The sequence below is a fragment of the Notamacropus eugenii genome, chromosome 5 (assembly GCF_028372415.1).
Source record: "Notamacropus eugenii isolate mMacEug1 chromosome 5, mMacEug1.pri_v2, whole genome shotgun sequence".
NCBI classification, from domain to species: domain Eukaryota; kingdom Metazoa; phylum Chordata; class Mammalia; order Diprotodontia; family Macropodidae; genus Notamacropus; species Notamacropus eugenii.
In genome coordinates this window covers 278,045,836-278,073,512 of record NC_092876.1, presented here as the reverse complement: position 1 = coordinate 278,073,512, position 27,677 = coordinate 278,045,836, and the positions used below count along the sequence as shown (strand labels likewise).

At 42.1% G+C, this 27,677-nt stretch overlaps 1 protein-coding gene across 3 annotated transcripts in view; it reads left to right on the top strand.

The window, feature by feature from the left end:
- The first annotated feature begins 6,842 nt into the window (after positions 1-6,842).
- The window catches only part of POU2F3 (POU class 2 homeobox 3), an 82,824-nt gene continuing 61,989 nt past the window's right edge, over positions 6,843-27,677 (top strand). Inside the window, exons 1-2 of one of the 3 annotated variants that reach the window (XM_072612944.1) lie at positions 6,843-7,040; positions 18,318-18,386. In XM_072612944.1, the coding sequence (XP_072469045.1) occupies positions 7,013-7,040; positions 18,318-18,386 (97 nt within the window). In that variant the 5' untranslated portion in view covers positions 6,843-7,012. Of the gene's footprint in view, positions 7,041-7,699; positions 7,912-18,317; positions 18,387-27,677 lie in introns of those variants that run through there. The other 2 variants (XM_072612941.1, XM_072612940.1) reach the window with 2 other exon arrangements.

Genomic DNA, 27,677 nt, shown 5'->3' with positions numbered 1-27,677 from the left:
ATACTCTAGAAATTTACTGAGGACCCAAACAGTTTCTGTTTATGTGGGTTATATTCAGGACTGTGCTGGCAAATGTTTAACAGCCAGCTCTCTGGGGAAAAAAATGTACACAGGACACATATTTCAGCTTGATATGCATTATCAACATTTTCTTCATCACTCTCTTAAGTCTAGACAATAAATAAAACTATACACAAAGCCCTATTTTGAAGCATTTACTGATTTCTGAGTATGAATGCTCACACTTGGCTCTCAGGAGTCAGGTTGAGTTGACTTCAAAATAACTATTAATGTTTACTGTATTAGAAATTACTAATTTATAAATGACTAACTTTAAATTAGAAAATGTACTGTCTCAGAAATTAAAACTGGAATTTTAAAAATATTTATTCATTTAAAATAATTTTAGAATCCATTACATATTTATATAAATAACATTTTTTGAAAGCTATTTTCCAAATAAAAAAATTTAGTGAGAAGAGTGATATGGTTCTACACAAATTTGTAAATCTCTCATATCTAGTTCTGAAGAGAGTTGGATACTCAAATCTATTTCTGCATTTGACTTGCTGTATATTGTTTTGGTTGAGGCATATGAAGAAAATCCAAACTACACAGATATGTACCTGGAAAAAAGGAGGAGTATTTTAATTGGCAAATAACATCTTAGCATTATTATAAAAATAACTTCGACCTTGTGCCCCCCAAAGGGTCTCAGAGACCCCCAGTTAGACCTCAGACCACACTTTCAGAAACATTGCCTTAGAGAATTATCTGGGACTCTAAAATTATTTGTCTAAGTTCACACAGCTAGTAAATAGCAGAGATTTGAAATCTGATCTTCCTGAACCCAGGTCCAGCATTTGATTCACCACATACGCTGTCTTTTATCCAGTGGCACCCAGAGGAACAGTACCACTCATCCAAAGGCACATAAATGATAGAACTAGGATTAGAACCCAGGCCTTCTGATGCCAAATCCTGCGTGCTTTTCATTCAAACATGAGCTAGAATCTCCAATCTCCAATCACTCAGTCTTCCCAAATAGGAAGTTTTTTTTTTTTGTCATCCAAACTTCCCTTTATCACCTTTGCAGGAAGGTAGTCAAAATCTCCTGCCTACTCTGGAGCTGATTCCCCTTCCTGCCACCTCCATACTCTCCAACCTTAGGTTTTGGCTGGCAGACTGGCAGAGCTAGAGGGGACTTGTTGCTTGGGCAGTCTTCCAGGGCCCTTCCCCGATCACTCCTTCCCTGGTCTGACAACTCAATAGACTTGACATGACAGGAAATGGGAATGAGTGGCAGGGGCCAGTGGCCAAGACACACATGTAGGGAGGGAGGGAGGGAGGGAGAGAGAGACAGAGAGAGAGAGAAAGAGAGTGAGAGAGAGAGAGATTTCTGGGAACTTGCTTTGCCCTTGTCTTAGAAGACAGCTGCCTCTTCAGTCAATGTGCCTCAGAGGAGGAGATGATCATTGTCTTGGAATTTCCTTTTCTGAGGGCATTAGCCAACAAGGGATGAAGCAGAGGGAGAAAAGGAAGGAATGGAGTTGGGGAGCTAATAGTCCCAAAGAGGAACCAGGAAAAGCTGTGGAGAGGTCAAACATCATCACAATTCTGACCAGTAATGTCTTGGAGCCAGAGCTGCTGTTTTCTTTCTGAAAAAAGTCCTCCAGCTATTGACTTAAAAAAAAAATTATACTGGCTAATTTGCGTGTTCATTTGCATTATCATTTGCATAAGGCTCTTTTGATGTCTAAAAGCACTGAAATTTCCCCAGCCTCCACTCCTTTTCTAGTCCTGTTTTCCCCCTCCCAAATATCCCAAGTGAATTAAGTGGTTCCAAACCTTACATATCCCTACCATTAGATATCTGCCCCCAAATATCTCTCCAATCTACATCGAAAGTCAGTCATCTCAGAAAGTGGTGAGGGAGGAGGGAAGAAGAAAGAGAAGGAGAAAGAAGTAGGAAACTCTTACTGACAGCCAGGGAAACAGATTGCCAAGTTTACGGTCAATTACGGGACTTTAACTTCAGGGAAAATGATACAGAAATAGCTAATTCTCACCTCCAAATTCTGACCATACTCATCATCCTGATTGAGACCCTGCCCTGAACTAGTGATTTGGGAAGGAAGTATGGAGGTAGTGGGAAGAACACAGACTTTGAAGTACTAGGACCTGAGTTTGAATTTGATCTCTCCTATTATTGGCTGTATAATTTAGACAAGTCATTTAACCTTTCTGAGGCTATTTCCTCGCCTGTAAAATAAGAAATTGGACTAGATTATCTACAAGATTTCTTCTAACTCTTACTCAGTGTTGTCAATCATGTCCAACTCTTTGTAACCCCACTCTAGTTTTCTTGGCAAAGATACAGGAATGGTTTGCATTTTCTTCTCTTGCTCATTTTATAGATGAGGAAACTGAGGCAAACAGGGTTAATTGACTAGCCCAAAGTCACACAGTAAGTGTCTGAGGACAGATTTGAACTCAGGAAGATGAGTCTTCCTGACTCCAGGCCCAGAACTCTATCCACTGTGCCACCTAGCTGCCCTCCCAGCTCTAAAATCCTATGATTCTATAAGGCCCTCTCAAACCTTGATTCTACTTGTCTAATCTTAACTACAATCTGCTACTTTGGACATGAAAGTAGAAGAAAAGAAAAGGATCTCTGTTTGGCCATATGTTGCTTAAAATTCTAATCAATGACTTGGTTAAAGGCATAGATCTTATACTTATCAAAATTTGCAGATCCAAAAAGATGTCTGCAGGCTGTAATGTTGGGCTAGATCTTATAAGATAACAAGAGGAATAAAGGCAAATTCTTGCACTTGGTTTCAGAAATTGGCTTGTGAAGTAAATAATGAAGGAAACACAGTTAGGCTGAAAAGGGAGTTTAAGGGTTTTGGTGAAATGCAACCTTAAAATTAGACAATGACGTAAAACAACAACTAAAATGTTATTGCCACCATAGGCTGCCTTAGGAGAGGCCTAGCAGCAAAGACTAAAGAAGTGATGCTCCCTCCGTCTTTGGCTCTGGCCAGACTACATCTGGATTACTATTACAGGTCAGAGAGTCACAATTTGGAAGGACACTTGTAGGTTGAAAAGTATCCTAAGAGAGCCGTAAGAATGATAAAGAGCCTTGAGATTGGGGCATATGAGTGTCCCTTGAAGGAAATGAGGGTAAAGAGAAGAGGATTTAAGTGATAATAATGTCATTGCCTTCAAATATTTGAAGAGGTTTGGGTTTGTTTTTTTTTCTGCTTAGCCCCCAATGAGTGGAAGTTGCGAAGAGGGAGATGTAAGGAAAAACTTAGCAACATTTAGACTCTAAATTTTAGAGCCATGTAAAGATGGAATTAGCTGTATCTGGTGCCCTTCCCTTCCCTGGAGGTCTTCAAGCAAAGGTTGCATGACCACTTGTTAAGGATATCAAAGGATTCTTGTTCAAATATGAGTTGAAGGTTCTTTCCAACGTTGAGATCTTGTGATTCTGGGAAAAGGAAGAGTCAGAGGAGGTAGACCTTGACATTCAGAAATGGGAGAGCAGTATTAAGGTTGCCCAGACATGATCTAGTGAAGCCCTCTATCTCTCTTAATTCCCACATCTCTTTTCCCCATTGCTAAGTTCAATGTTCATTGCTTTGATGGAGGTGGCTCACCCACTTAGACAAATCCTGACCCAAGAAAGGGGATTTAGAGAACCTTGCCCCCATTTCTTCTGTCCTTTCTTCCTTCCTTCCCATTCCAATCCAAAGGGGAAAAATATTTAAATGACTCCTATATTTAAGGTGCTGTGCTAGACACTGGAGAATCAAAGATGAGAACAGCACAGTTCCTGCCCTCAAAGGGGCTGACAATCTATTTAGGAGAATACAACATGAACACAGGTAAGCATAATAAAAGGTAGTCTGTGGAAGAGAAAGAGCAGAAAGAGACAAATTGCTTTAGAGAAATTAGAGCATATAAAACACCTTGGAGGGAGACTGGAGGGTCAGGAACTAAAGAACATTTCATAATGGTTGTTGACCCTTGAGCTGGGTGTTGGAAGGAGGAAAAAAACTTCAACAGATTCAGATGTAGAATGAAGTATATTACAGGCCTCAAGGACAGATTATGTGACTGAGCTGAGGTAGGTGGGAGAGGGCAGAGCAACATTAGCTGTCAACTTGTTGATCTAATGAAATAAAATAATAATTGAAAAGTGCTTAGCACGGTGCTTGGCACCTAGTAGGGCTATATAAATGGTAACTACTATTCTATAGCTATTATACATTACTTGGGGTTAGAAGATCTTTCTTCCCTCCCCCTGTCAAGGAGCATTTGTCCATTTTAGCAAGGGTCTTTGGTTAGAGTGGCCATCCACATCCTTCCAGACTAGGAAAAAGTAGAGGTGGTGGGGATGGGATGACTCCCATTATGTTCTATCAAGTAGGATTATAGGATCAGAGAATCTTGGAGTTGGATAGCTAACACTTAGCATTAAGCTAAAACAAACTTGGAGATATCTGTTCCAGTCCCCTCATTTCACACAGGAGGAAACTAAAGGCCAGAAAAAGGAAGTGATTTCTCCAAAGCTCCCAGACCCAAGATAGATATCCATCACCTTCCCCTGTACATAAAGCATCCCTAATCCTGAGTATTGGGATGTGCCTCAAACATCTTGGTGCTATGACTTACCAGGAGCTAAAAGGGACAATCTAATTCATACCCCTCTTTTTTCAGATAAGGAAACTGAACCCCAGAAAAGGAAGGTGATTTGCTCAAAGTCACAGAGATAATAGGACCTGGATTCCAGCCTAGGTCTTCTGAATCGAAATCATTGCTCTTCACTATACAATGTTGTCTTCCTGTCAAAATGTATAGCTGTGGGAGGAGAAGGATGAGGTTTGAGGTAGGGGGAACATGCCACCTTGACCTCTGTCCTAACCTAAGCCTACCTTGGTCTGAATGGCCCTAGGGCATCAGGTTTTCCAGACTGGAAAGAAAACAGTCTGCTGGCTGGAAGACTCTATCCAGCAACTGGGCCCCTCTCACCTGCAAGGGAAGCCATCCCCACCCACACAGAGCCCAACCCATCCATTATTTTTTCCAAAGCACTGCTGACCCAGTAGGAGGTAGGGGCACTGGAGAAAGTGGTCAAGCTATGGAGCCAAGAATAGTATTTTTCTGAACTTGTAGCCACTCAGTGAATTCTGATATGCAAATGATATGCAAATTTAAATGATATGCAAATTAGTGCCACAGTCAGGAACTTAGGCATTTTTCTAAAGTAACAATTGTAAGGCAATAGTCATGTAAGAGAGGCCAGCCCAGGGGAAGGGAGTCTGCATTTGGAAGGGTAGGAGAATAAAAGGCCCTTGGGTCCTTTATGCCTCTGAAGCAAAACATGATGAACCCCCTATGCTTACATACTATCGTTGGCTACCTATTTTTTTTTTTACCCTCTGTGTCCTAACTAATGGGAGAACTCCTCTCTTCCCTTCACCTCCCCCTCTCAACTGAAAGGGAGGAAAAGATACCACGACTTAAGGCAACTGACAAGCAAGCGACTTCTAAGGATGCCCAAAAGACTGCCACTTACTAGCTATATGATCTTGGATAAGTCATATGATCTTGCTGAGCCTCGGCGGTTTGGTTTGGTTTTAAATCTCTCAAACAGGAATAATTGTACTTGCACTACCAACATCACAGGCACCATTCGATCACAGATTTAGGACTGATAGAAGTCATTGAATTGAATCCCCATAGGTGAGGAAACTGAGACCAGGAGAGGTTAAATGACTTGACTAGGATCACACACAAGGCATGGTCTTTCTGACTCCAAGTCTAGTACTCTATCAGCCTCCTCAAGAAATGAGAATCAGTTGAGATAAAATAATGATCAATCTAAAATATTTTCCAAACTAAATCAAGAGACAAGTCATCTATTATAATTATTATCATGCACATGACCCTGGGAAAGGCTGCAAGAGAAACATATGAGCCATACCTAGCAATGTCATTGGGAGTCCCAGAATTCTACTCTGGGCAGAAAAGAGGCCTTGCTGTCCCAGGGACACTTCCAACTCAGCTTTTAGGCTTTGAAAGAAGAGAATATGATGGAACCAGAGCAGGGATTTGCGAAAGAGCTGAGTGGTTGTTTTCCAAAACAAGATTGAAAGATGAGTGGGTCTTTGGACATGACTTAGCCCATAAGTCTTTCACATGGGGTCCATGAACTTGTGGTTAAAAAAAAAGATAACTGTATTTCAGTATAATTGGCTTCCTCTGTAACTTTATGGTTATTTTTATGTATTTAAAAATATGATTCTGAGAAGGGGTCCCTAGGCTTTACTGGACTGACAGAGGAGATTATGACGTATAAAACGGTTAAGGACCTCTGATCAAGTCCAGCCCTGCCCCTCAATTTTGGCTAAACCAAGTCCCAGGCAGAAGAATCAGTTTTGTCCAATGTGCCACAAGTAATAAGTGCAAAGCTGGAATTTGAACCCAGGTTCTCTGACTCCAAATTCAGCGGGGGGGGTAGGGGGGGTTCCCTACTACATTGGCTTTACCTTCAACTAAAAGCTCTCCTACCCAGAGTTGCTGAATTAGAGAGATGAGGAATGAATCTTAGAGTGAAGACAGAGCAAATTTCTAGCCTTGGGTTTTGGCCCAGGGCATCTGAACTTCCACCACTGTAGCTCCTTGTCCTCATCCCTCTACCTGGTCCCCCAGCTCCCCGTATGCAAATGATTAATTTGCATGGGCCATTTGCCAGGCCAGGAGACCCTGCCAGGGAGGGTGTGGCCCCAGTCAGTCCGGGCAGGCGGCTCCTTCTGCAGTGTCTCATGCTCACCTAGAGAAGAATCCTCAGCAGCTCTGGGCTGGTAGCAGCGGTTGGTCGGCAGCGGATTGTAAGGGTTGCTGGGAGGGTAAGGGGATCCTGGCTGCCCAAGGGGACCTGCTGGGGCGAACAAACAGGGCCTGGGTGGGTACTGACTTTGGCCCTATCTCAGGCAGGATGGTGAATTTGGAATCCATGCACACAGGTGAGGGGACTGAGAGAATGGGATCTGACAGGTGACACCCTGGGTAGCTCCTTGTTGGTTCTGGGCAGTCCTCTAGGGCTGGAGGTGGGCATAAAGAAATCTTGATTTCCCAAAGACTAATCCTTTTGCCAGTTGGGGTAATGGTGTCATTCGGCCTTTGGTGACTTAGATTGGGGAATGAACACACTGTATAAAGAGAAAGGAACAGACTAAGAGAAAGAGATAAGGGAACCAGGAAGAAGAATGTGGAGAGAATGCTGAAAGAAGGAAGGGGGGAAAATGATGTGAGCACTTGTATGGACTGATTTAGGATGTGTGGGATAGTTGTAGGGATGGTATTTGTGAGGTGTGTCTGTAGTCACACAATTCAGGGGATTCAGAAGCTGGGAGCCAATGCACACATATGAAATCCTCCTACCCCTTGTGACTCATAAAGATATGGGCACATATATCAGGATGGGATTGAAGATATGTGCTCATTTCTAAGATGAAGACATCTATTGGGGCTCTCTGGAAAAGAGCATAGGAGGGGGCAAAGCATCTGCATGTGTGGATGCAAGGTATGTGCATTGGATTGCAGCCCCCTCCTAAACATACATGTCAGAGGACTATACCTCCACATGTGTGTCCTGGGGCAAAGTCTTGAAGACACTGCCCATATGTCAGGTGGTGGGTTGCGGGGGTTGAAGATGCCTGCACATGTGTGTGAGGTGTGTCTGCATGTGTTGGGAGGTGTGTCCGCCCACGTGCTGTGGGGATCTTGGCTGGCTCCATAGGCTCAGTGCATGGCGGTGCCGAATAGCCCGTGTGCATATTCTGGGAGCTGGTCGGAACCACGGATTAGGAGAGAGCATGCACATGGGTCTGTGGGGTAGGTACTTGTATCCATTTGTCTGTCCTAGGGTGACCACCATATTCCCAGAGTCCCCTGTGACTTGGGCAGGGGCAGAGGGTCAATGGGAGTAGCTTACCCTGGAGTAGGTTTTTGGTGGGTAGATGGTGATTGAGGTCTGGAGAGAACAAGCCCAAATCCATTCACCTTCATTCCCTCCTCCCCTACCTAGGCAAGGCTAGAGGCAGGAAGACGAAAGTGCCAAAGAGATGAGAGATCTCACTGTGAGTTGGCACTGAGCTGGATCCCTCCTCAGACAAACTATTTTCCCCTTTGATTCTCCAATGCCATTGACTTGAGAGGCTGAGGACTGGACTATATGACCTTTAAGATTCCAGGGCTTGAGTGGTTAGCTTCTTGATACATCTGTCCCTGTCCTGAAGGGTACAGAGTGGGGTACTTCTTCAATCCCAACACAGAAAATTAGAGTAGGCAAAAGACATTTGCCCTCTTTCTACAAGCTATAGGAATAAGGAAGTTATTAAGGCCTCTGGATCCCACAACTCCAAAGCAGCAAAGGGGAGACTCAGAAACCCTTTGCGGGGCTATGGACAATAAGTGAATTCCAGAAGCCGAACTAGCCAGGACCGCCAAGAAGTCAAGCTGAACTCCCAAGGACAAAAGGCTGATTCAAACTGGGAAATCGCTTTCTCTTCCACAGAGCTGGCTTGTAGAACTTGAGCCTGAGCACGGACGGAACAGAGGGCTGTTTGGGGGTTGGTTTCTAGACCTTAAAGAATAAATATGACCATCATAATATTATTTCTATCAGCCTATGTAGAGCTCTCCACATGATGCCTACACAGTGCTTCCGTGTACTTTATCTCATTTGTTTACAAACATGTGGCTGGGCGTGTTTGGAGGCCGATTCTACTTAATTTGGGAAAACTGGACAAGTTGAGCTTTGGGCAAGCAGGCAGGTCTCCCCCCCACTTCCCTCAAAATGAAGACCCCTCTGCTTGGAATGGAAGCTGGGATTTTCTTCTGGTACTGCTATCACAGTGGCAGATAGGGTGGGTGATGATGGTCAGGGAAATCCCTCTACTGATTTTCACTGTGAGGATCAGAGACCTCCTAGGGCTTGCCTCACATTGTTGATTACTAATTGTAGTAGTAGATAGCAGCTCATATTCACATAACTCTTTAACCCTGGAGTGGAGGTGGAGGGAGAGCCAAGACCCAGCAAAAGAGAATCCTCAAGGACTTGAAACCAAGGCTGGCACTGAGGGCATTTCTTATCAGGGATTAGAGGGCTGCGGTTGATTTTAGATCCAGGGAGATGGAGGGTTCAGGTGAGGACACATGAAGGACAGCATTTCCATTCAGTGCGTCTTATAACTCCCGAGGAAAACTCTCATCTCAGTCTCTCCACATGCATTTGTAAGTCACAGCTTTTGGTAGCAAAGAGGATAGAGGGCAAGAAGGAGGGAGGAGAAATGGAACCAAGTGAAAGGTGTTTAATTCCCAGATAATTCTTTCTCTGATCGGTGGATAGGCAACATATACATGAAATCTTCTCTGTGGTATCTCTCAATGTAGGACCTACCTTTCTGTGAGATCCTTCTCTCTGTCTAGGTTCTTCTATAAGGCTTCTTGGTACAGAGTTTTCTCCCTGAGGAGTTTCTCTCAGTTGGAAGCCGCTCTATGAGATCTCCTTACTTTTTCTCTGAGCCCTCTATGAGATTTTCCTTGGGTCAAGATCTTCTAGAGGAGCATCTCACATGCTAAAAGTGTTGAGTCTAATATATACTTTATAAATGTTTGTGGAATTAGTTAGATTTTATTACGTTGGTAGAGTTGCTGTCTGATGACTCTGTAGGGCGCCCCTTGGTTTCCTCTGGAAAGTGTTTCTTTGGGGCTCTTTGTTGAATATCTCTCTTGGTATGAATAAACCCCTTTTGGGAAAGTTTCTCACAATCTGGGGTTCTTAGTGATATCTTCTTCAGAGTTCCCCTCAGTATAGTATCTTCTGTGGGGCTTGCCTCACTTTTGAGGTCTCTTCTGTAAGGTCTCCGTAATTGTAAAGCACCTTTGGTTGGAACATTCAATGTGATCTATCCCACTCTCAAGTCAATTGATGAGTTCCTGTGCCTTATCAAGAAGTGTAATCAGATTGAAATTCTCCTTTGCCTTTACTAGTTTTGTATCCTACTATTTCTGGTAAGTAGTTGGTGAGTCAAAAGAGCATTGATTAAGCCCTTATTATTGTGCCAGGTAAATATTAATTTCCCTTTATATTTTTCTGTTCCCATGCCCACCCCAGGTCCTTCTCCATCAAAACTCCAGCCAGTTTTGGAAAGTCAAGTTTTGTTTGTTTGCTTGTTTTTCTGTCTTGGGAATGACTTGGAGAGCAGGTGTGGAAAGACTTGGAATCCAGTTGGCATAGGACCATCCCCCACTCAACAAGCTGTAACCCCTGAGTCAGCCCATGCTATATCATCATTCTCTTTTCTCATTTCTAGAAAGTCTCCCAGCTCTGTCTGATAGTCTAGTGTTAAAGCCATGATTCACTCCAGCCTGGCAGCCTTGGCTGGCCTAGGGACTTTGTACTTTATAGAATATCTCTCACAAAAGGATCCCTAAAGCCTGAGCAGGCATGAGGTCACCTGCCCTGGAAGCATCCCTAGCAAAAGAAGGGGGCTCTTCCCTCCTAGTCAGAGAAAAGCAGGCGCCGAACAACTAATCACAGAGAAGGTAGAGAGAGAACAGAAGAGATTGCAGTCTTAGAGCCAGAAGAATCTTAAAATTGATCTACTCTAATCTTATTACACAAATATGAAAGTAGAGGCCCAGAGTAGAGCAATTTGATGAAAAGTACATAGCTAGTGAGTAGCAGGGTTGAGAGCAGAACTCGTCTCTAGACTCCCAGTTCAATATTTCCTCCACTGCTTTCAGAGAGACCTTCCTAGTTGCCCCCTGCTCCTCTGCTCAGACTTGAAGCTATGAACTATTTGTTTCCATCAAAACTCAGACAAAAGAGGGCAAGCAGTTGTCTCAGGAGAGGGATGCCAGTTAGACCTCAAAACATGCCTTTTGGAATGAAAGGCAACACTCACTGTAAAATGGTGTGGAATCTCTTCTAATAATAACAGCTCACATTCCTATCTTCCTTTATAGTTTACAAAGCACTTTGTGTTGCTTACACATAAAGAAACTGAGGCAGGGAAAAGTTAAATGATTTGCCCCAGGGTCACACTGGTAGTAAGCAGAGAAACTGAGACAAAACCTCAGGTCTCCTGTCACCCAGATCATCTCTCTTTTAATTGCCCAGTTCTCCTCCTGGGAGGTTTAGAGAATGGTCTCAGAGGAAGGTGACAGATATTAGAAGAGCAAAACTTTTAAAGTCCCTTTCTAAGGGGTTTCATTTTGTACAGAAGTGCCCCCTCTATTCTCTTTAATTAGGAAGAATTCTGGAAGGAGTTAGCTTTTTTCAGGGAGATGAGGGAAGAGGATTCCCTTCTGAGGGAAGGTCTGGAAGAGAATAAGGTCTTAAGATCTCTGGCCACAGGGTCCCAAGATTTAGAGCTGAGAAGGACTTTAGAAATCATCTCAATCCAGCCTCTCGGTTGTTTTTTTTTTTTTTTTTAAAGAAGAATCAAATTATTTAATATCATTTCTTTACCCCTAATATTTTAAGCATAATGTTTTATCTTCTACTGGTGTCCATTTTTCCTCTTATTTTGTCCCAAAATCATGATTGGAAACACTTTATTTTTAATTTTTAGTTGAAGCACAATATCCCTTATATTGAGTCTTCTTGCCAAATCTATATGAATGCCAAAGAGTGGTTCACAGCACAATTTCTAAACCTTACCACATCAAAACAATGAAGATATATATGATACATATACACAAAAAAAATTTCAGCAAGAAGAAGACAAATTGGAAATACCCAACCAATGTAAATCCTTTTGAAATAAAATTGGATTGAAGAACAAAGGACCCATTCCCCCAGTCCAATCATAGTGGATATTTCATTGTGCTCAATTGGGCAGATCTCCATTCTGAGTTATCACTGTAGTGGCTCTCTTTTAAAAAATATTATTTATTCTTAACATTCTTTTTTAAAAATGTTGTTTCAAATTTTCTCCCTCCCTCTCTTCCCATTTCCCACCCACTAAGAAGACAAGCAAAATGATATCAATTATACATATGAAACTATGTAAAACATTTCTAGATTAGCCACATTGCCCTCCACCCCAAAGCAACAAAAAATAAAGGTAGAAAGTTATACTTCAGTTTGCACTCAGACTTCATCAGTTCTCCCTCTGGAGGTGAAGAGCATTTTTCATCATAAGTCCTTTGGAATTGTCTTGGATCACTGTATTGATCAGAGTAGTCAAGTCTTTCACAGTTGATCACCATGACAACTTGCTGTCACTATGCACAATGATCTCCTGGTTCTTCTCACTTTCATATAGGTCTTCCGATTTTTTTTTTTCTGAGACTATCACGTTCATCATTTCTTATAGCACAATAGTATTCTGTCACAATCATATACCACAACTTGTTCAGCCATTTGCCAGTTGATGAGCATCCCCTCAATTTCCATTTCTTTACCACAAAAAGAACTGCTATAAATATTTGTGTACATATAAGTCCTTTTTCTTTATCCCTGATCTCTTTGGGGTACAGATCTAGAAGTGGTTTTTCTAGGTCAAAGGATATACACAATTTTATAGCTCTTTGACATAGTTCCAAATTGTTCTCCAGAATAATTGGGCTAGTTTATACCTCTAGCATCACTTTATTAGTGTATCTATTTTCCCTCATCCCCTTTAGCATTTGTCATTTCTAATAGGTATGAGGTGGTACCACAAAGTTGTTTTAATTTGCATTTCTCTAATCAATTGTGACTTAAAGCATTTTCTCATGTGACTATAAATAGCTTTGACTTCTTCTGAAAGCTACCTCTCCATATCCTTTGACCATTTACCAATTGGAGAATGGCTATTTTTTTAAAAATAAATTTGACTCAGTTTCCTACATATTTGAGAAATGAGGCCTTTAGCAGAGAAACTTGCTATAAAAATTTTTATATTACTTCATTATCTATGGTACTTTTTTAGCAAAATGTAATTTCCCTGATTATTTCTGTTAATTAGGTTTATTTTTTCCTTTTGCTTTGCCTGAGATTATGATTACTACCTCTACTGTTTTTATTTCAACTGCAACATGATAGATTCTGCTCCAGCCCTTTATTTTAACTGTCTGTGTGACTTTCCATTTCAACTATGTCTCTTATAGACAACATATTATTGGATTCTAGTTTCTAATCCATTCTGATATCTACTTTGATTTTATGAGTGAACTGTTGACTCTCTTTCCATAATTTTCTTGCACCACTCTCATTTATTTTCCAAAATTTCCCTTTATTACTCTTATCATTTTCTTTAATGCTTCCAGAAATTCTTGTTGGACTTGGGTCTAATGAGCATTCTTTTTTAAGGCTTTGGTTGTAGCTAGTTTCATGTCTTCTTATGAGTTTGTGTCTCAGTCTTGCCTGCAAGCACAGTAGCTTTTTATGGACAAGTTCTTTGTTTTTTGTTTGCTCATTTTTCCAGCATATTTCTTGGCTTTGAACTTTGTGTTAAAGTTGGGTTCTGCTCACCTGGGAGTGGGGAGGCACTGTACCAAACTTCAGGCTTTTTCATGCTGCTGGTTTCAGAGCTAGTTCTAGGGGTCTACAAGTTTTCAGTGCTTCCAGGATAGTATTATCTGGGGAGAGGTGGTATCACTGCTCTTTTGGTCTGCATTCCAGTCTTTACCCAAGAAGGGTCTCTGCTGCCCTACAGACACCATTGCTAGAGCTCCTCTTGATTCTGAAAGTGTGATCAGGTACTCTACTTTCCTGCAACCAAAAGTGCTAGTGCTCTTCTCCATTCTGGTACCATAACCCAGAACTGTTTAACCAGATACAATTACCAATCAACACCAGCTGCACCCAGTGCCAGAAATAGGTTGCCTGTAATCTCTTTCTGACCAGTTGTCTGACCCCCTTACCATCTTTGGGCTAAGAGCACCTGAATCTGCTGCTACTGAAGCTGGTGCTGCTGCCATGTTGCATATGCTCTGGACAGGCTTCCACCCCAGTGTCACAGAACTCTCCTGCCAATCTCCTAAATTGTCTTAGGCTGGAAAAATGTCTCACCCTGATCTTTTGTTGGCTCTGCCACTCCAAAATTTGAGGCACTATTTTAGGGTTGTTTGTAGAGAAATGTTGGTAGAGTTTAGCTGGGTTGTTGCCTATACTCCACCATCTTTGCTTTCCTCTCAATCCCTCATTGTTCAGATAAGGAAATGGAAGCTTTGTTAATGACTTACCCATTGACTTACATGTCTCACTATAATATAAAGCAGATCTCAGATTTGAAATCAGGCTTCCTACTCCACTGGTCTTTTCACTATTTCCAGTTGTCCCTGAAACTAAAGGGGCTTGATAAGGCATCCTGGAGATACAGGCTATATAATCTGCAGAAGGAGAAGCAGTTCAGACCTCAGATAGCACCTACCCTTTAGGGAAAGACTGGAAAATGAGCTTTACATAGAATACTAAGGAGATGGAGGGGTGGGGGTGGAGCAGGGCTCGCTAGGTTTGTGTGTTGGTGAGAGCATGCATATGTATGCTCACAGACATGTAAGATGAGAGAGCTTAGAATAGGGCAATATCTGCTGAATATCTGATCTCAGGACAGCTCATATATGACTATCTTCCAATACATCCCCAGGATGGCTAAGATGGTAGCTGGGGGGCTTATGTCTAGCATTTCAGAAGATCTGTTGTGTCAAGAAGCTAACTCCACCCTCTTCCCCCTTGTCATATCTTGGTAACCATGACTAAGGAAAGGATTGACTGGGGACACCCACTCAAGAGATGACTGTGATAATAAAAAAAGTTAGGAATATGGCACTTGAACCCTTCTTAAAATCATGCCTGGCAAATTCTGTCCCACATGTAGAGGATTAAGAATTATAGCACTGGCTCCTTCACAGACTGAGACTATATGAGTTATTTTATTAACTAATTTTGGGCCCTTCCCCAGTAAAGACTGACTCTACGGTTATTTCACACCTATCATTGATCATATGTCTATAAAATCCCATTTCCTTGTCATGGTTATGTGTGTCTGATACCACATCAAAAGGTGCTCATAGCCATAGATAAGCTAGGGCTAAATATTAAACCAATCCAAAGAATGAATGTGAAGCTGTTGCTAATCCTAGCTTCTTGATGATAGAGGATGTATGTTTAAGAAAACAGAAAAAAAAAAGAAAAATAGCCATGTTTCTATAATGTTTTAAGGTTCACAGTGTCCTTCCTTAGGAGATGGGTAGTACTTTCTTAGAATACAGTGTGGCATAGTGGGAATGGTCACATCTGGAAGCAGAAGACCTAGATTCTAATCCTGGTTCTTATGGTATGTCAGTTGGAACAAGCCATTCTATCTCTCAATTTCTTCATCTATAAAATGAAATAGTTGGACCAGTTCTCAAAGGTCCCTCAAAATAATGGCATAACATATATGATGCTTCCCAATTTTGCATATGATGACATTGAGCCTCAGAGAGGCCTTTTCAAAATCACCTGGCTTGTGAAGTATCAGAATCAGGATTTGTTAATTTTTTAATTTAATTTAATTTTTTATTATGTTGTAAATTCCAAACTGACTCCCTCCCTCCCCTGTACTAGAGAAGGCCACCATTTGACATAGATATAGATAGACAGACAGATAGATAGATAGATATACATTTACATATATGTACATATATATATGTAAAACTATACTGTGCATACTTCTATTAATCAGTTCTTTCTCTGGAGATGGATAGCACCTTCCTTTATAGGTCCTTTGTAGTTGATTTGAGTATTTCAAATACTAAGAATAACATATATAACAATATTGCTGTTACTGCATACAACATTCTCTTGGTTCTGTCCATTTTACTCTTTATTATTTCATGCAAGTCTTTCCATGTTTTTCTAAAATCAACTTGCTCATCCAGCACAGTAGTATTCTATCACACAGAACCGGGATTTGAATACAAATCTCTTTACTCCAAGTTGAACAGAGAGGTTGAAGAAAAGCGGGCACAAGATTACATTATACCCTTCTTAAGCTAGGAATTTGAAATAAATTTATGAAAAGGAATAATTCACAGTGTTTTTCACTTGAAAGTCTCCGTTTAAGGATGTTCTGATTTCCTATAGAGAAAATTATGATGCAGTCAACAAGAACCTAAGACCACTGGGTAAAAATCAGAAGGCAGAGAGGGTAATCATCAGAGCTGAAGAGACCACAGGTTAAAATTTCCCTTTGGAAAAAGATCACCTTCCCTTCCCATTCCTTCATCTCTGCTGCGTGAAGACTTATACATTAAGTCTTCAACTTCAGGTTAAGGGTTGAAAGAAATACAGCTAGTTTCATTGAGGAGGTCTCCGCCCCATGAAGAAGGAGAGGAGCAGGAGGAGGAGATATCTTTTCAAAGGGTACAGAGAAATAAGAACACCAGTACTTCATGGTCACTTAGTATAGGAAGAACTTCCTGAATATAAAATTTTAAAAGGGGGAAGGAAGTGAGAGAATTTGTAATAATGCTACAAAGTACATTCCTCAAGACAGCCCTCTGTGGTTGAAGAGTATGAGCATTACTAATACCTATTTTATAGTTGAGGAAACTGAGGCACAGAGAGGTCAAATGACTTTGACTTGCCTGAGGTTGCTCATTTTTCGAGCTAGGTCTCATGACTATAAGAGCTCTGTCCACTATTCCATGTTGCTTCTTAAATGGCAGTCTTCTCTGCCTTGTTCTCCTATGTGTCCAGGAGAGAATTTTGTTGTGGCCTTGCTCAGAGTTAGGATGACCGCATTGTAAAAATCCATGCCTGGGTTTCCATGATTCATTTGCTCTAAATGGTCTCAAGCCACCATTATAACATCCAAGGGTCCCTTACCCCACTTAGTCACTTCATTTCCTGTCTGGGAGTTCCTAGAGAAGCTTGGTTCTCCAGGGATCCTTCTCACCCTGGTCAATGTTTACACTCACCCCCACCTCATGCACCCCAGAGATGGTGCATTCCAGTGGCTGACTTGGCTAGGCACTGCCTTTCCCCCATGAAGCAATCTGGGCTACGTTTTCTCCATGTTCTTTCTGATGCTTTTGTCCCATACTGCTCCCTCTGTCCCAGCACTCTCCAGATCACAGACATCCAGTCTGCTAACTGCCTGATTACAAGATGCAAATAAGGCCTGTCTGCTCAAGTAGGATTGGCTGCCTGGTATATGCAAATCAGCTCACCCACAGTTTACCTGGTTGGAAAGAGTTAAAATGCTGCCCCTGAGAAAAGGGTGGGGGCTGGGGGAGGGGGGGGTCAGCATAATTTGAATAAAATATTCTTCTGTCTTTAACTGATTCAATATTTGGGTGTTTTAATAAGGAGAGGAGCCAGGAGACACAGTGAGTTAGTTCAAAGTTGTTTCTCCCCATCACTCTGCTGCTCCTTGGAGGAGACTAAGGGTCTCATAGGTGGTGGTAGCTGTCAGTTATGGGTAAATGTTTAATTTATTGGAGGAGAGAGAGAGAGAGAGAGAGAGAGAGAGAGAGAGAGAGAGAGAGAGAGAGGAGAATGGAAGGAGTGGGAAGAGAGCTGATGAGGGCATTTAAAGGCTATTTTATGGGCATGGGTCGGTGACCTCACACACAGCACACACACACACAATGAAGGAGCAGGACAATGAAAGGACAAGATGCTCCTATAGGACAGAAGCCTCCTGGGAGAGGGCCAAGGTGGTAACTGGGAGCTTAGTCTAGCATGTTAGCCTCTCTCTTCTAGCAAGGGAGGAATTGGTATGGGCAGAGAGGTGAGATGATGGGGCACTTGAGTTTAGGCTATAAGATACCCACTTTCCAGCCTGGGGTTGTGTGGCTGGGATTCGAAAGGTTGGAAATGTTTTCTACTCCTTTCTCAAAAACAAAATCAATCCCTATCCCTCAATCCCAGAAGAGGACAGATTGTGAAGGAAGAGGGTATCTTTACCCTTCTGTACCCTTCTTTCCTTTTAAAATATTTACCAACTGAGCCCTGATGATGGAGAGTTATAGAAAATAAATGTTACAGAAAGTGAGAGACCCAAAAGCAGCTCGGCAGAAAGGGGAAAAGAAAAAAGAGAGAGAGAGGAGGAAAGAACATAGCTCACCCACAGTGGAGGGGAGCTGTACCCCAAGCTTATGAATATTCTAATGGTTGTATTTGCAGGAATAGGGCATTTGAAAGTCTGATGATTGTTGTAATTACACATTCATTTTTGCTGTTTAGTTAAAGCCATACATGTCATTGCATGACAAGTTGTGACCTGTCATTAAAATTAGCTGTGTTTTCTTTGCAGATATCAAGATGAATGGGGATGTGGCAGATTCCACGGACACTCGAAATGCCCTTAGCCAGGTGGAGACAGGTAAGGGGATCCTCCATCTCCTGTACCATCATTCCTAAGCAGCCTGGGTGGAGGACAAGGGACAATGAGACCTAGGAAAGAACAGAGTAGCTGGAAATTATGGCAAACATACAATCTATGGATTGTATCTCTTTTTCTTGCTTGCTCTTTCCTACCCCACCCCACTCCCAGGCAGACAGACCTGCTACATCCTGGTAAATGGAACCTACTGGAAAAAAAAGAGAGAGATAAATTTGTGCTGGAGCACCAAAGTCTCTCAATGACTCTTCACTGCTCTGAATAGGAAGGCAGTCACTTGGGAGTTAGGGAATGAGTGTTAGTCCTAGGAAGAGGCCAGAACCTGGGAAAAACAGGTGAAAGATGAGGTTCACACTCAGCGGATGCTTTTGACATTAAAAATACCAGGCTGCCTAAAATTAGCAAATTTCAGGAAGGAAAATCCAGATTTAGCAGAAGAGGGATAGGTAAATGGTCCAACTCAAGAGGAGCTCAAAAGAGAGACTGTCATCTGAGTGTTTGTTTCTCGAGTGAGCAGAATGTGTACAGGGTGACACATAGGACATAGGACAATCATCTCGGCAGTGATAGTGTTAAACAAAATCAAGACAGTCAAAAGGTTCCCAAGAAATAAGAATAAATCTTCCTATCCTGATAGCTTATTCCTCTTGGTAGAAATTTTATTTGCAAAACTCCTACAGAATTTTTTTTTAAGTCTAAAGAAAGTAGAATTAAGCTCCTTAAGGGTGAGGTGAAGACTGGCTTTTTTCTTCTTTTTTGTCTTTGCTTCCCAGAGCCTAGCATGGTGCCTTGCAGGTGGTAAGTGCTTAATAAATGTTTATTAAAATGGATTGAAATGGTAGGTGTAAAGTAATGGGACCATTAGAGCATCTCAAAAACACTACAATTAGCCTTTCATCTGTATCATTAGGACCCAGAGAAATAAGAAGCCAAAAAGGTTTATTAAATCCCCTGGGTGTCCCGAGGCCTAAGATATTTTCTCATTTTCTCCAGGAGTTACACCCTTCCCTTTTTTCCTGAGCATAAAGTTTCATTCTGGGAGCTCATCTCTCAGCATCAGGGGTCAGACATACCTAGAAGAAAAATGAAACTTCCTGCTCTCCATCCAAATGTTGAAATAGCCTCATGTTCTAATTCTTTCTTTTTTTTAGTGGGATGGGGCAAGGTGAGGAGGATTGAGGAACAGACACTTGCAGTCTTTTTGGTTTGGCTTTCTGTACTTGGGCAAGGTGGGAAAGCGTGTTGTAGTAGGGCAGTGTTTTTTCTAATAGATTTGCAGTCTTGGATCTGTTGGTTGCCCTTGTCCCCTTTCTAGAACCATTCTTCCTTCATAGAAAGTATCTACTCTAGCTCCTGCTTGAAGAGAGAACCCAAACAGGGATTTAGAATATGTGGGAGTTTGACTAAGGAATAAAGGGGAAAGGTCCCACTCTCTGATGCAATCGCATCAGTAGATGTTATTTGTAATCTGCAATGGGTGGCCTTTAGGGACTTAGGTGTGGAGTTTCAGAAGCTAAGCAGGGCTCCTCTGCTATTAGCTATAGAGCAGTTCTCTTCTTTATTTACTCCATTCTCCTTAAAGGGGTCAGCATTCTATTACAGGACCCTAAGGAGTTAAAAAGATGGCCTTAGAGTTCCCTTCCAACTCTCAAAATTCTATGATTCTGAGATTCTCCTTTCCTATTAGGATGGTGTATCATTTGTATTGTCCAGGAAACCAAGGGGTCAACGGAAGAAAACTTAATAGGATCCTCCAGAATCCAGGATTTTTCTCTCCAGGGAAGACCTGGACCAAAATGAGGTGATCATCCAATTAACTGCATGTTTTTGAGGGCTGAGAAAAGAGGTGCCTAATTAAAGTAACCATACTTCCTGGAAAGTCATTCTGACCTTTTTTTTTTAAACAGAGGGAGGCTTATTATGAGTCACAATGGTTACTGATTTGATTTAAAGGCTTCCTTTGGGTTTTTAAAAGACAGAATCACCTTCCCAGTAATTCATGAATTAAGGGGTGGTTTTAAAGGAACTATAAACAAAGGCAACCTAGAAAGCCCCAGCACTCCCTGAGAACAGCTTCTGTGCTCAGTGAAATCCCCAAGGGGCACCTAGTGGAAGGAGTGAGGAAAGGGAACTGATTTTTTTCCACCTTTGGTGTCAAAGTTTCCTGAATCCACTCCTTTCACCTTCCTTATTCAATCACTGACACTTCTTTTGCCTGGATGGGTGAGAGAGAGATAGGGATATTTTATAGTGTTCTCAGCTTAGTTAGCGTCTAAGAACAAACTCTAACCTCCATAACTCCCCCCCTCCACATGCACCCCTAGCTGTCCCCTCACCCCTGATGCCACAGAACCAACAGTATAGTCGCAATGACTGTTCACGTTTAAATGCTATGGATTCAAGATGGATCTTTGGAAAGATCTATGGATCTTTCTTCACAACAACTCTAGAAGGGAGCTAGGGCAATTATTACTTCGAGGATTTGTGGTTTCATCCACATGGGCGCACCTCTCTGGCTGAGCAGAGGGCTTCATGAGTAGCTGTGCCTGTAAATATTACTCACAGTTCATTCGAGTGATTCTACAGGCGTTCATTAATCACCTGATATGTGTCAGTCATTGTGCTAGGGGTTGAGAATACAAAGACAAAACAAAACAGTCCCTGCCCTCAATGAGTTTATGTTCTAGTAAGGGAAATGACCTCTTAGGTTGCTAAATCAAGACAAAATATAAAAAGTAAATACAAAGTCGCTTGGTGGTACGGTGGATTGAATGCTGGGCCTGGAGTCAGGAAAACTCATTTTCCTGAGTTTAAATCCAGCCTCAGACACTTACTAGCTGTGTGACCCTGGGCAAGTCACTTAACCCTGTTTGTCTCAGTTCCCTTCTCTGTAAAATGAGCCGGAGGAAGAAATGGTAAACCACCTCAGTATCTTTGCCAAGAAAACCCAAAATGGGGCCACAAAGAGTCAGAGAAGATTGGAAATGAGAGAACAACCAAAATGCAAAGTAACTTCAGAGAAATGACCAAAAATTAGGGCTATCCGAAAAGACTTGGAGCAGGAAGAGGCACTTGAATTCAGCCTTAAAGGGAATTTAGGGATTCCAAGACACAAAGGTGAGGAGTACAGCATGAGTGCCCAGGCAGGAGGCACTACCAATACAAAGGTACAAACGTGGGAGATGATGTGTTATGACCTGGAAATGGCAAGCAGGCCAGTTTGTTGACTTGGGTGGGGGGGCAGGGTATGAAGAAGAGGCACTTGAGGTAAGTGTGCAAACAGAGGTTGAAACTAGACCTTCAAGGGGAGGAGCTCATATTTTATTTTAGAGACACAAGTATTATGAGCAGAGGAGTGACAATGTCAAAAGTGTGGCTTATGAATATCGATATGGCAGTGGTAGGAATTAGATTAGAGAGTGTGGAAGCAAGGAGACCAATTAGGAAGCTATTGCAAACATCCAGAAGAGCAGAAATGAGAGCCTGAACAAGAGCAGTGACTATGTGAACAGACACAGAGGGCATGGAAGGGAATGATAATGGACCAGACCCGGCAAATGAGAGATCTGGTGAGAGGATGGTGAAGGAGAAAGGGAAGGTTGATGGTTGTTTGTGAACAATCAAAGATTGTGAACCTGGATGAGTGGAATGATGGTGTTGCTCTCAACAGAAATAGAGAAGTTAGGGAAAAGAGTTGAGCAAAGTCTGTCACTTTTACCTTCAGTCTTTCCATGTTCATAGGACCTTCCAGAGCCTGTACCCTACTGGCATATGTTTTAGGAATCCAGTGTTATGCCTATGACACAATGAAGCATTGGGTTTTGGGGCAGTGGAGTACAAGTATTATTATCCCTATTTTCTAGATGAGGAAACTGAGGCACAGAGATTAGGTACATTGTCAGGTTAGGGATTAACTTGCCTTACACTGGCTATGCTTTCAGTATAGTCTTGACAACATTATTTAATAATAATGAAATCATAATGGGCAGAGTGGTATAATGATAGAAACACTGGATTAGGAGTCAGGAGACTTGATTTCTAGTCCCAGCTCTGACATTGACTTTGGGTTTTGGCAGAAATCATTGCTAGACTAGATAATCTCTAAATTCTCTTCTAGTTCAAACATGTTAGGATTCTAATAAGAAAAATTCATATTTATAGGAATTTCTTTTAACTTTTTTGACTGCTTTATTATTTATTTGTGTATTGTATATTAGTATACAGATTTCCTGACCTCTCTCTCCACTCCTTTTTTGGGCACCATTCCTCTTGCCTTCCTTCTCCGAGTTTTCTCCCAGTTCTTGCCACCTTACTCTGTCCTTTCTTCCTTCTTCTCACTTTATCCCTTTTCCTCTTCTCCTTATTGTTCCAACTGGATATTTGGGAAGTTGAGCAAGGCATGGGAGTGGAGGCAGGAGACAGAGAGGGAGAGGACCTGAGAAAGCCAGACACTTGGCAAGCTTGAGCAGAGGGCAATAGTGGTGGAGAGTAGATGGTTAAAGAAATAGAGCATGGGAAATAATGTTGTGGGCCTCTCCCCAAAAATAGAAATACGGTGAATTGAGAAAATATAAACTGGCCTAGGCTAGAAGGTTGAAAACTTTCTCTCTCTTTAAATGACACTGCCTGAAAAGGAAGGAAAAAGATCTAGGAATAGTCTCTCCCACTTTCCTTTTCCACTTTCAGTCATGGGGAATAGAAAGAAACTTGATGTTAAGGCAACACTCCTCCCTACTCCCCACAACACCCCGTCTCTATGGTCCTTTGTCAAGGTGAGCCAGCCAGCTCAATTTTTCTAAAGGTAGTTGAATATGGGGCAAGTAGTTTTGCTTTTATCTTTTGTATTCCCTAGAATTTGGATAGGATTCCACCTCCCCATCTCCAACTTCCCCTCACCCCAGCTTTTTCCAAAGTGTTTGGAGATCCCAGAAGGTAAATGGTTCCTAGACAAACAGTGGGAGTTCCTGTAGACCACAGGAGGGAACTGGTGGCAAATTGACCTCCTTTTCTTGTAACTATTGTACTCTAGCCTCAACTTCTCCATCTGTGAAATGATAACTTCCCCTCAAGGTGTTTGGGATCTTTTGAAGGAAGATCTTATCATTCTTCAATTGTAATCTTGTTTTCAGAAATAATGGAATTTAGACTCTACAGTTTAGAACTTTAGCAATCTTCTAGTCCAATCCCCTCATTTTATGGGAATTTGATTTATCACATATAGAATATAAAATGAAGTGTGTAAATTTACAAAATTTACAAAAATACAGTACCAAAAAATTCACATTTACAAGAAGTATTATGTCTCAGAGACCATCTTTGTGTCGTGCCCTAAATGGATGCCTACTTTGCCTAACCCCTGACCCTTGCTCTAGGTGAGATTACAGTAAGGAGGAATACTCACTGGGCCAAAGGGGTAGGGGTGGATCCATAAAAACCAATCAATGTGGCCTTGGATATTTATGCTATATGTATAAAAGTATCCATTCAAGGAAAGAGAAAGTCAGATATAAGAAGCTAAAAAGGAGTGAGATTTGGAAAAAAGTAATGATATGAATTAGGGATAAACAGGTTCCCTTCCTGACCTCCTACTCAGATGGGATCATTTTGTGACAACACGTTGAAAAATAGACCCTATCAAAGAAAAGAAATGAATCAAGATTATTCTTTTAGTGTTCTGGAAAGAGCACCAGCTTGAGAGATTGGTGACCTCAAAGTCTGGGTCTTTCCACCTCTCCAAACCTTCCCATTTCTTTCTTGGAAAATAAGAAGGTTGCACTGATGCTTTCTGAGGTTCCTTCCAAATTTAACATTTCATATATTTACACTATGTAGTTAATATACTGTGTAATGGGCTTAATATCTCTACTCCCAGTATCATGAAAGGGCTTTCAATCATGGGAGAGGAGATGTGAGGTAGTGGGGGGGAGGGGAGAGAGAGATTCAGAGACACACAGAGATAGAGAGAGAGAGAGAGAGAGAACACAGAATTTGGGGTCAGAAAACCTGGGTTCCCGTCCAAACTTTTCTGCATACTCTGTGTGGCCTAGTTAGTGCAAATCATTTCACTTTTCTCAGTTTCTTTATCTGTAAAATGAGAGGATTTCATTAAACGGCCTATAAGGTCTCAGATATAGATTCTATGGTCCTATATTCTGTTCAGCCTTTTCCCTCCTTTCTGCCTGAGACCACCGAGGCTTGGACCACCTACCTCCAATATGACCCCAAGGCTCTGGAGAAGCTGGAGGTCTAAGAAGGGAATCTTGAAGTCATCAAATGGGATGACAACCTAACTCTTTCATGAAATTGTCCAAATGCAGTCTCATCTTGCAGATGCTTGGCCAGCTTCTGCTTGGAAGAAATCACCCCTAGAATAGGGAGGGGTGACCTCCTCATCCTAAGGGTGATTTTCTGGGGATAAAACCTCTCCTGCTTCCTTTCCTCCGCCTCTTTAGAAAAGGATAAATGCAGGTTTCCCTCTCCTGGGCGATGGTCCCATTGCCCTCCAGGGTGAAAAAGGGAAGTTTGCTAGGAAGTTACGGACCCAGGAGAGAGAAGCCCCTCTTGCCAAGTCCTGAGCATGGGAAACAGCGTTGTGGGCCTCTCCCAAAAAGCGTCGGTGCTGTTGACTCAAAAAAATAATAGGTGTTAATTTGTATACTGGTTTGCATCTAATTTCCATGCAGTTCCTTTTATGTTAGACTGCAAGAGCCCTAAACTTGGAGTCAAAAAAAATGGGTTCAACACCCAGCTCAAAGATTCACTAGCTCTGCAATCTAAGGCTTCGTTTCTTTTTGCCCCTTGGTTTCTTCATCTGTTAAATGAGGGGGTTGGACTACAAGATTACTTAAGGTGCCTTTCAACCCTCACATCCTACACATTCTGTAAAAAAGAAAATAAAAATCCCCATGCCTGTCTTTCACATCGGAACTACATCTACCAGCTCCTGGCTTTTTTCTCTCCATGACTCGGTTTGTTCCAGCATGGAAAAACCAAAAGTTGGCACCTCTTTTGATTATATAAGGTTCGTAGCCATTTGACCTGCATGGGACCTTAGGCCATCACCAAGGGCAAACCCCTCATTTTACAGATGAGGAAACTGAGATCCAGAAAGGGGAAACTGATTTAAGGTCACATGTAGCAAAGAGTCAAGCAGATGATCCTAACCCAAGCCTTCCAAAGTTTAGACCTAGCACAGCTAGGCAGTCCGATGCCCTGTTTGGCTAGCCTAGGTCTGCACCGTGGGTGAGTCTTCCAAGGCCAACTCAAGACAAGCCTAGAAGGACAAGGATGAAGAGAGCGGCAACAGGCCTACCCCCCTGACCCAGCACAGCTTGGGGAAGAAAAGAGGAAGGATCGAGGCGAGGGCGCAAAGAGGACCGAGGGCAACCGCACAGAGCAGCGCTAGGCGACCGAGAAGGGGACCAGGCGGTTGCTATGACAACAGGGCTTCAGCCCCGATTTGCATAGGGCGCTGATTTCCCTACAGTAGCCCAGTGCGAGGCCCTGCAAATTTCCATATTCCTGCCTCAGAGCCTGCTGGGGGTGTGAGGAGAGAGGAGAGAGGTCATTTGAAATTCAAATGAGGATGATTAAGGTTTTCTCGAGGAGGGAAGAGAGGACAAAAGGGGTTAAGCCGCCTGGCAAATGTCAGTCTCCATAACTGAAAGTTATCTAAGGGAGGAGTGCACCTGGCTGGCTCCTCTCCAACGCCACAAGCTCCCTGCCTGCCATCCCTTCTACGGCCAGGGTCAGGACACCCCATCTCCCTCGATACCCCATCTCTGTGCCATCTTTCTAAGACAGGTATTTCTGGACAGAAACTTCTCTGGACTGTTTCTGACACTTACTTTGACCCTCCAAGAAAACAGAATCAAGCCATTCACTCCACGGTCTGAATGCCTAAGTTTACCTGTCTGTGTAATGGACTCAGTATCTCCACCAGTATCACGAAGGGATTTATGATCATGGGAGAAATGATGTGATCTAGTGAAAAATGTCCTGCATCAAGAGTCAAAGGACTTTCGTTAGCTGCTTTCTACTTGAGCAGACTTGGACAAGTTCCATGTTTCCATGCCTTAGTTTCTTGTAAAAGCTCAGAATTTGGGCTAACTTCTATGAAAAGGTCTGTCCAAATCTAAAACCTATGATTTTGTGAATTAACAGATATTGAACCTCTTAAAGAAACAAGCCTGGATTGTCAGGTGGTTAAAAAGCAGGTAACAGATCATTAGGGCCCCTGAGTCCAGGTTTAAGCTCCAGCCCCTTGCCTTACTTTGTGACCATGGATGGATAAGTCACTTTGTCTCTCCTGGTTTCAGTTTCCTCATCTGAAATAGAGATATTATAGGCAATAGTGGACTGGACATTAGAATGAGAGTCAGAGAGCTAGCTCATAATCTTGGTTTCACTACTGAGTGATGACAAGTAAAGTCACTTCACCTCTGGGGCCTCAATGCTCTCATCTATGAAATGGGAAGTCAGCAGTGATGAACTAAATCGTCTTAATGTCCCCTCCAGCACTGGCATTCTGTGAGAAAAACCCTGACTCTTCCCTGTGTCCATGATGGTACCAGAACAAATAGAATAATACTCGTAAGAATATTTTTTATGTTTGTAATGTTCCCAGATGTGGGAATGGAATCTCTGCCCTACAACTTCCTAATGTATAGAATCTGAGGGATAAAAGATCCATGTTGCAAGAGTGGGTGTAGGAATTTTGTAAGAAAGCACCTGCTTCTCTTTTTGCTGCAGAAAGGGTCTAGAAATGTTCCCTGAAGGGGAATCCTGCAGAGCTGGCACTGAAGCGTCCAATGGATATGATCCTCTACAGATGTGTGCTTTGCATTCAAATCACAACTCTTCTACTGTGACTTCAGGCAACACGTTTCACATCTCTGGGTCTCAGTTTCCTGATCCGTGAGAAAGAAATTTTTGATTCAGAAATTTATGATCAGAAGGTGCTATGATCTATCAATCATCCCCTAGAATATAAGGAAGTACCCTATATCCTTAGTTTAGGTTCTAGACTTCTCAAAATCTCTTCAGTCTATGATTTGTATCAAGAACTGATTCCAACTCAAAGTAGTTGTTGACCTTTATATTATAAAGTTGTTGTCATAAAGAAAATGAGGAAGGAAAGGAACATCCAAGTCTTGACCCTAAGGGTGAACTGAGCCTGCTCTGCATAGGGAAAGGGTAAAAGATTCTTTATTACAGCTAGAAGAGACCTTAGAGATCATTTAATGCAATTCCCTCCATTTAGAGATATGGAAC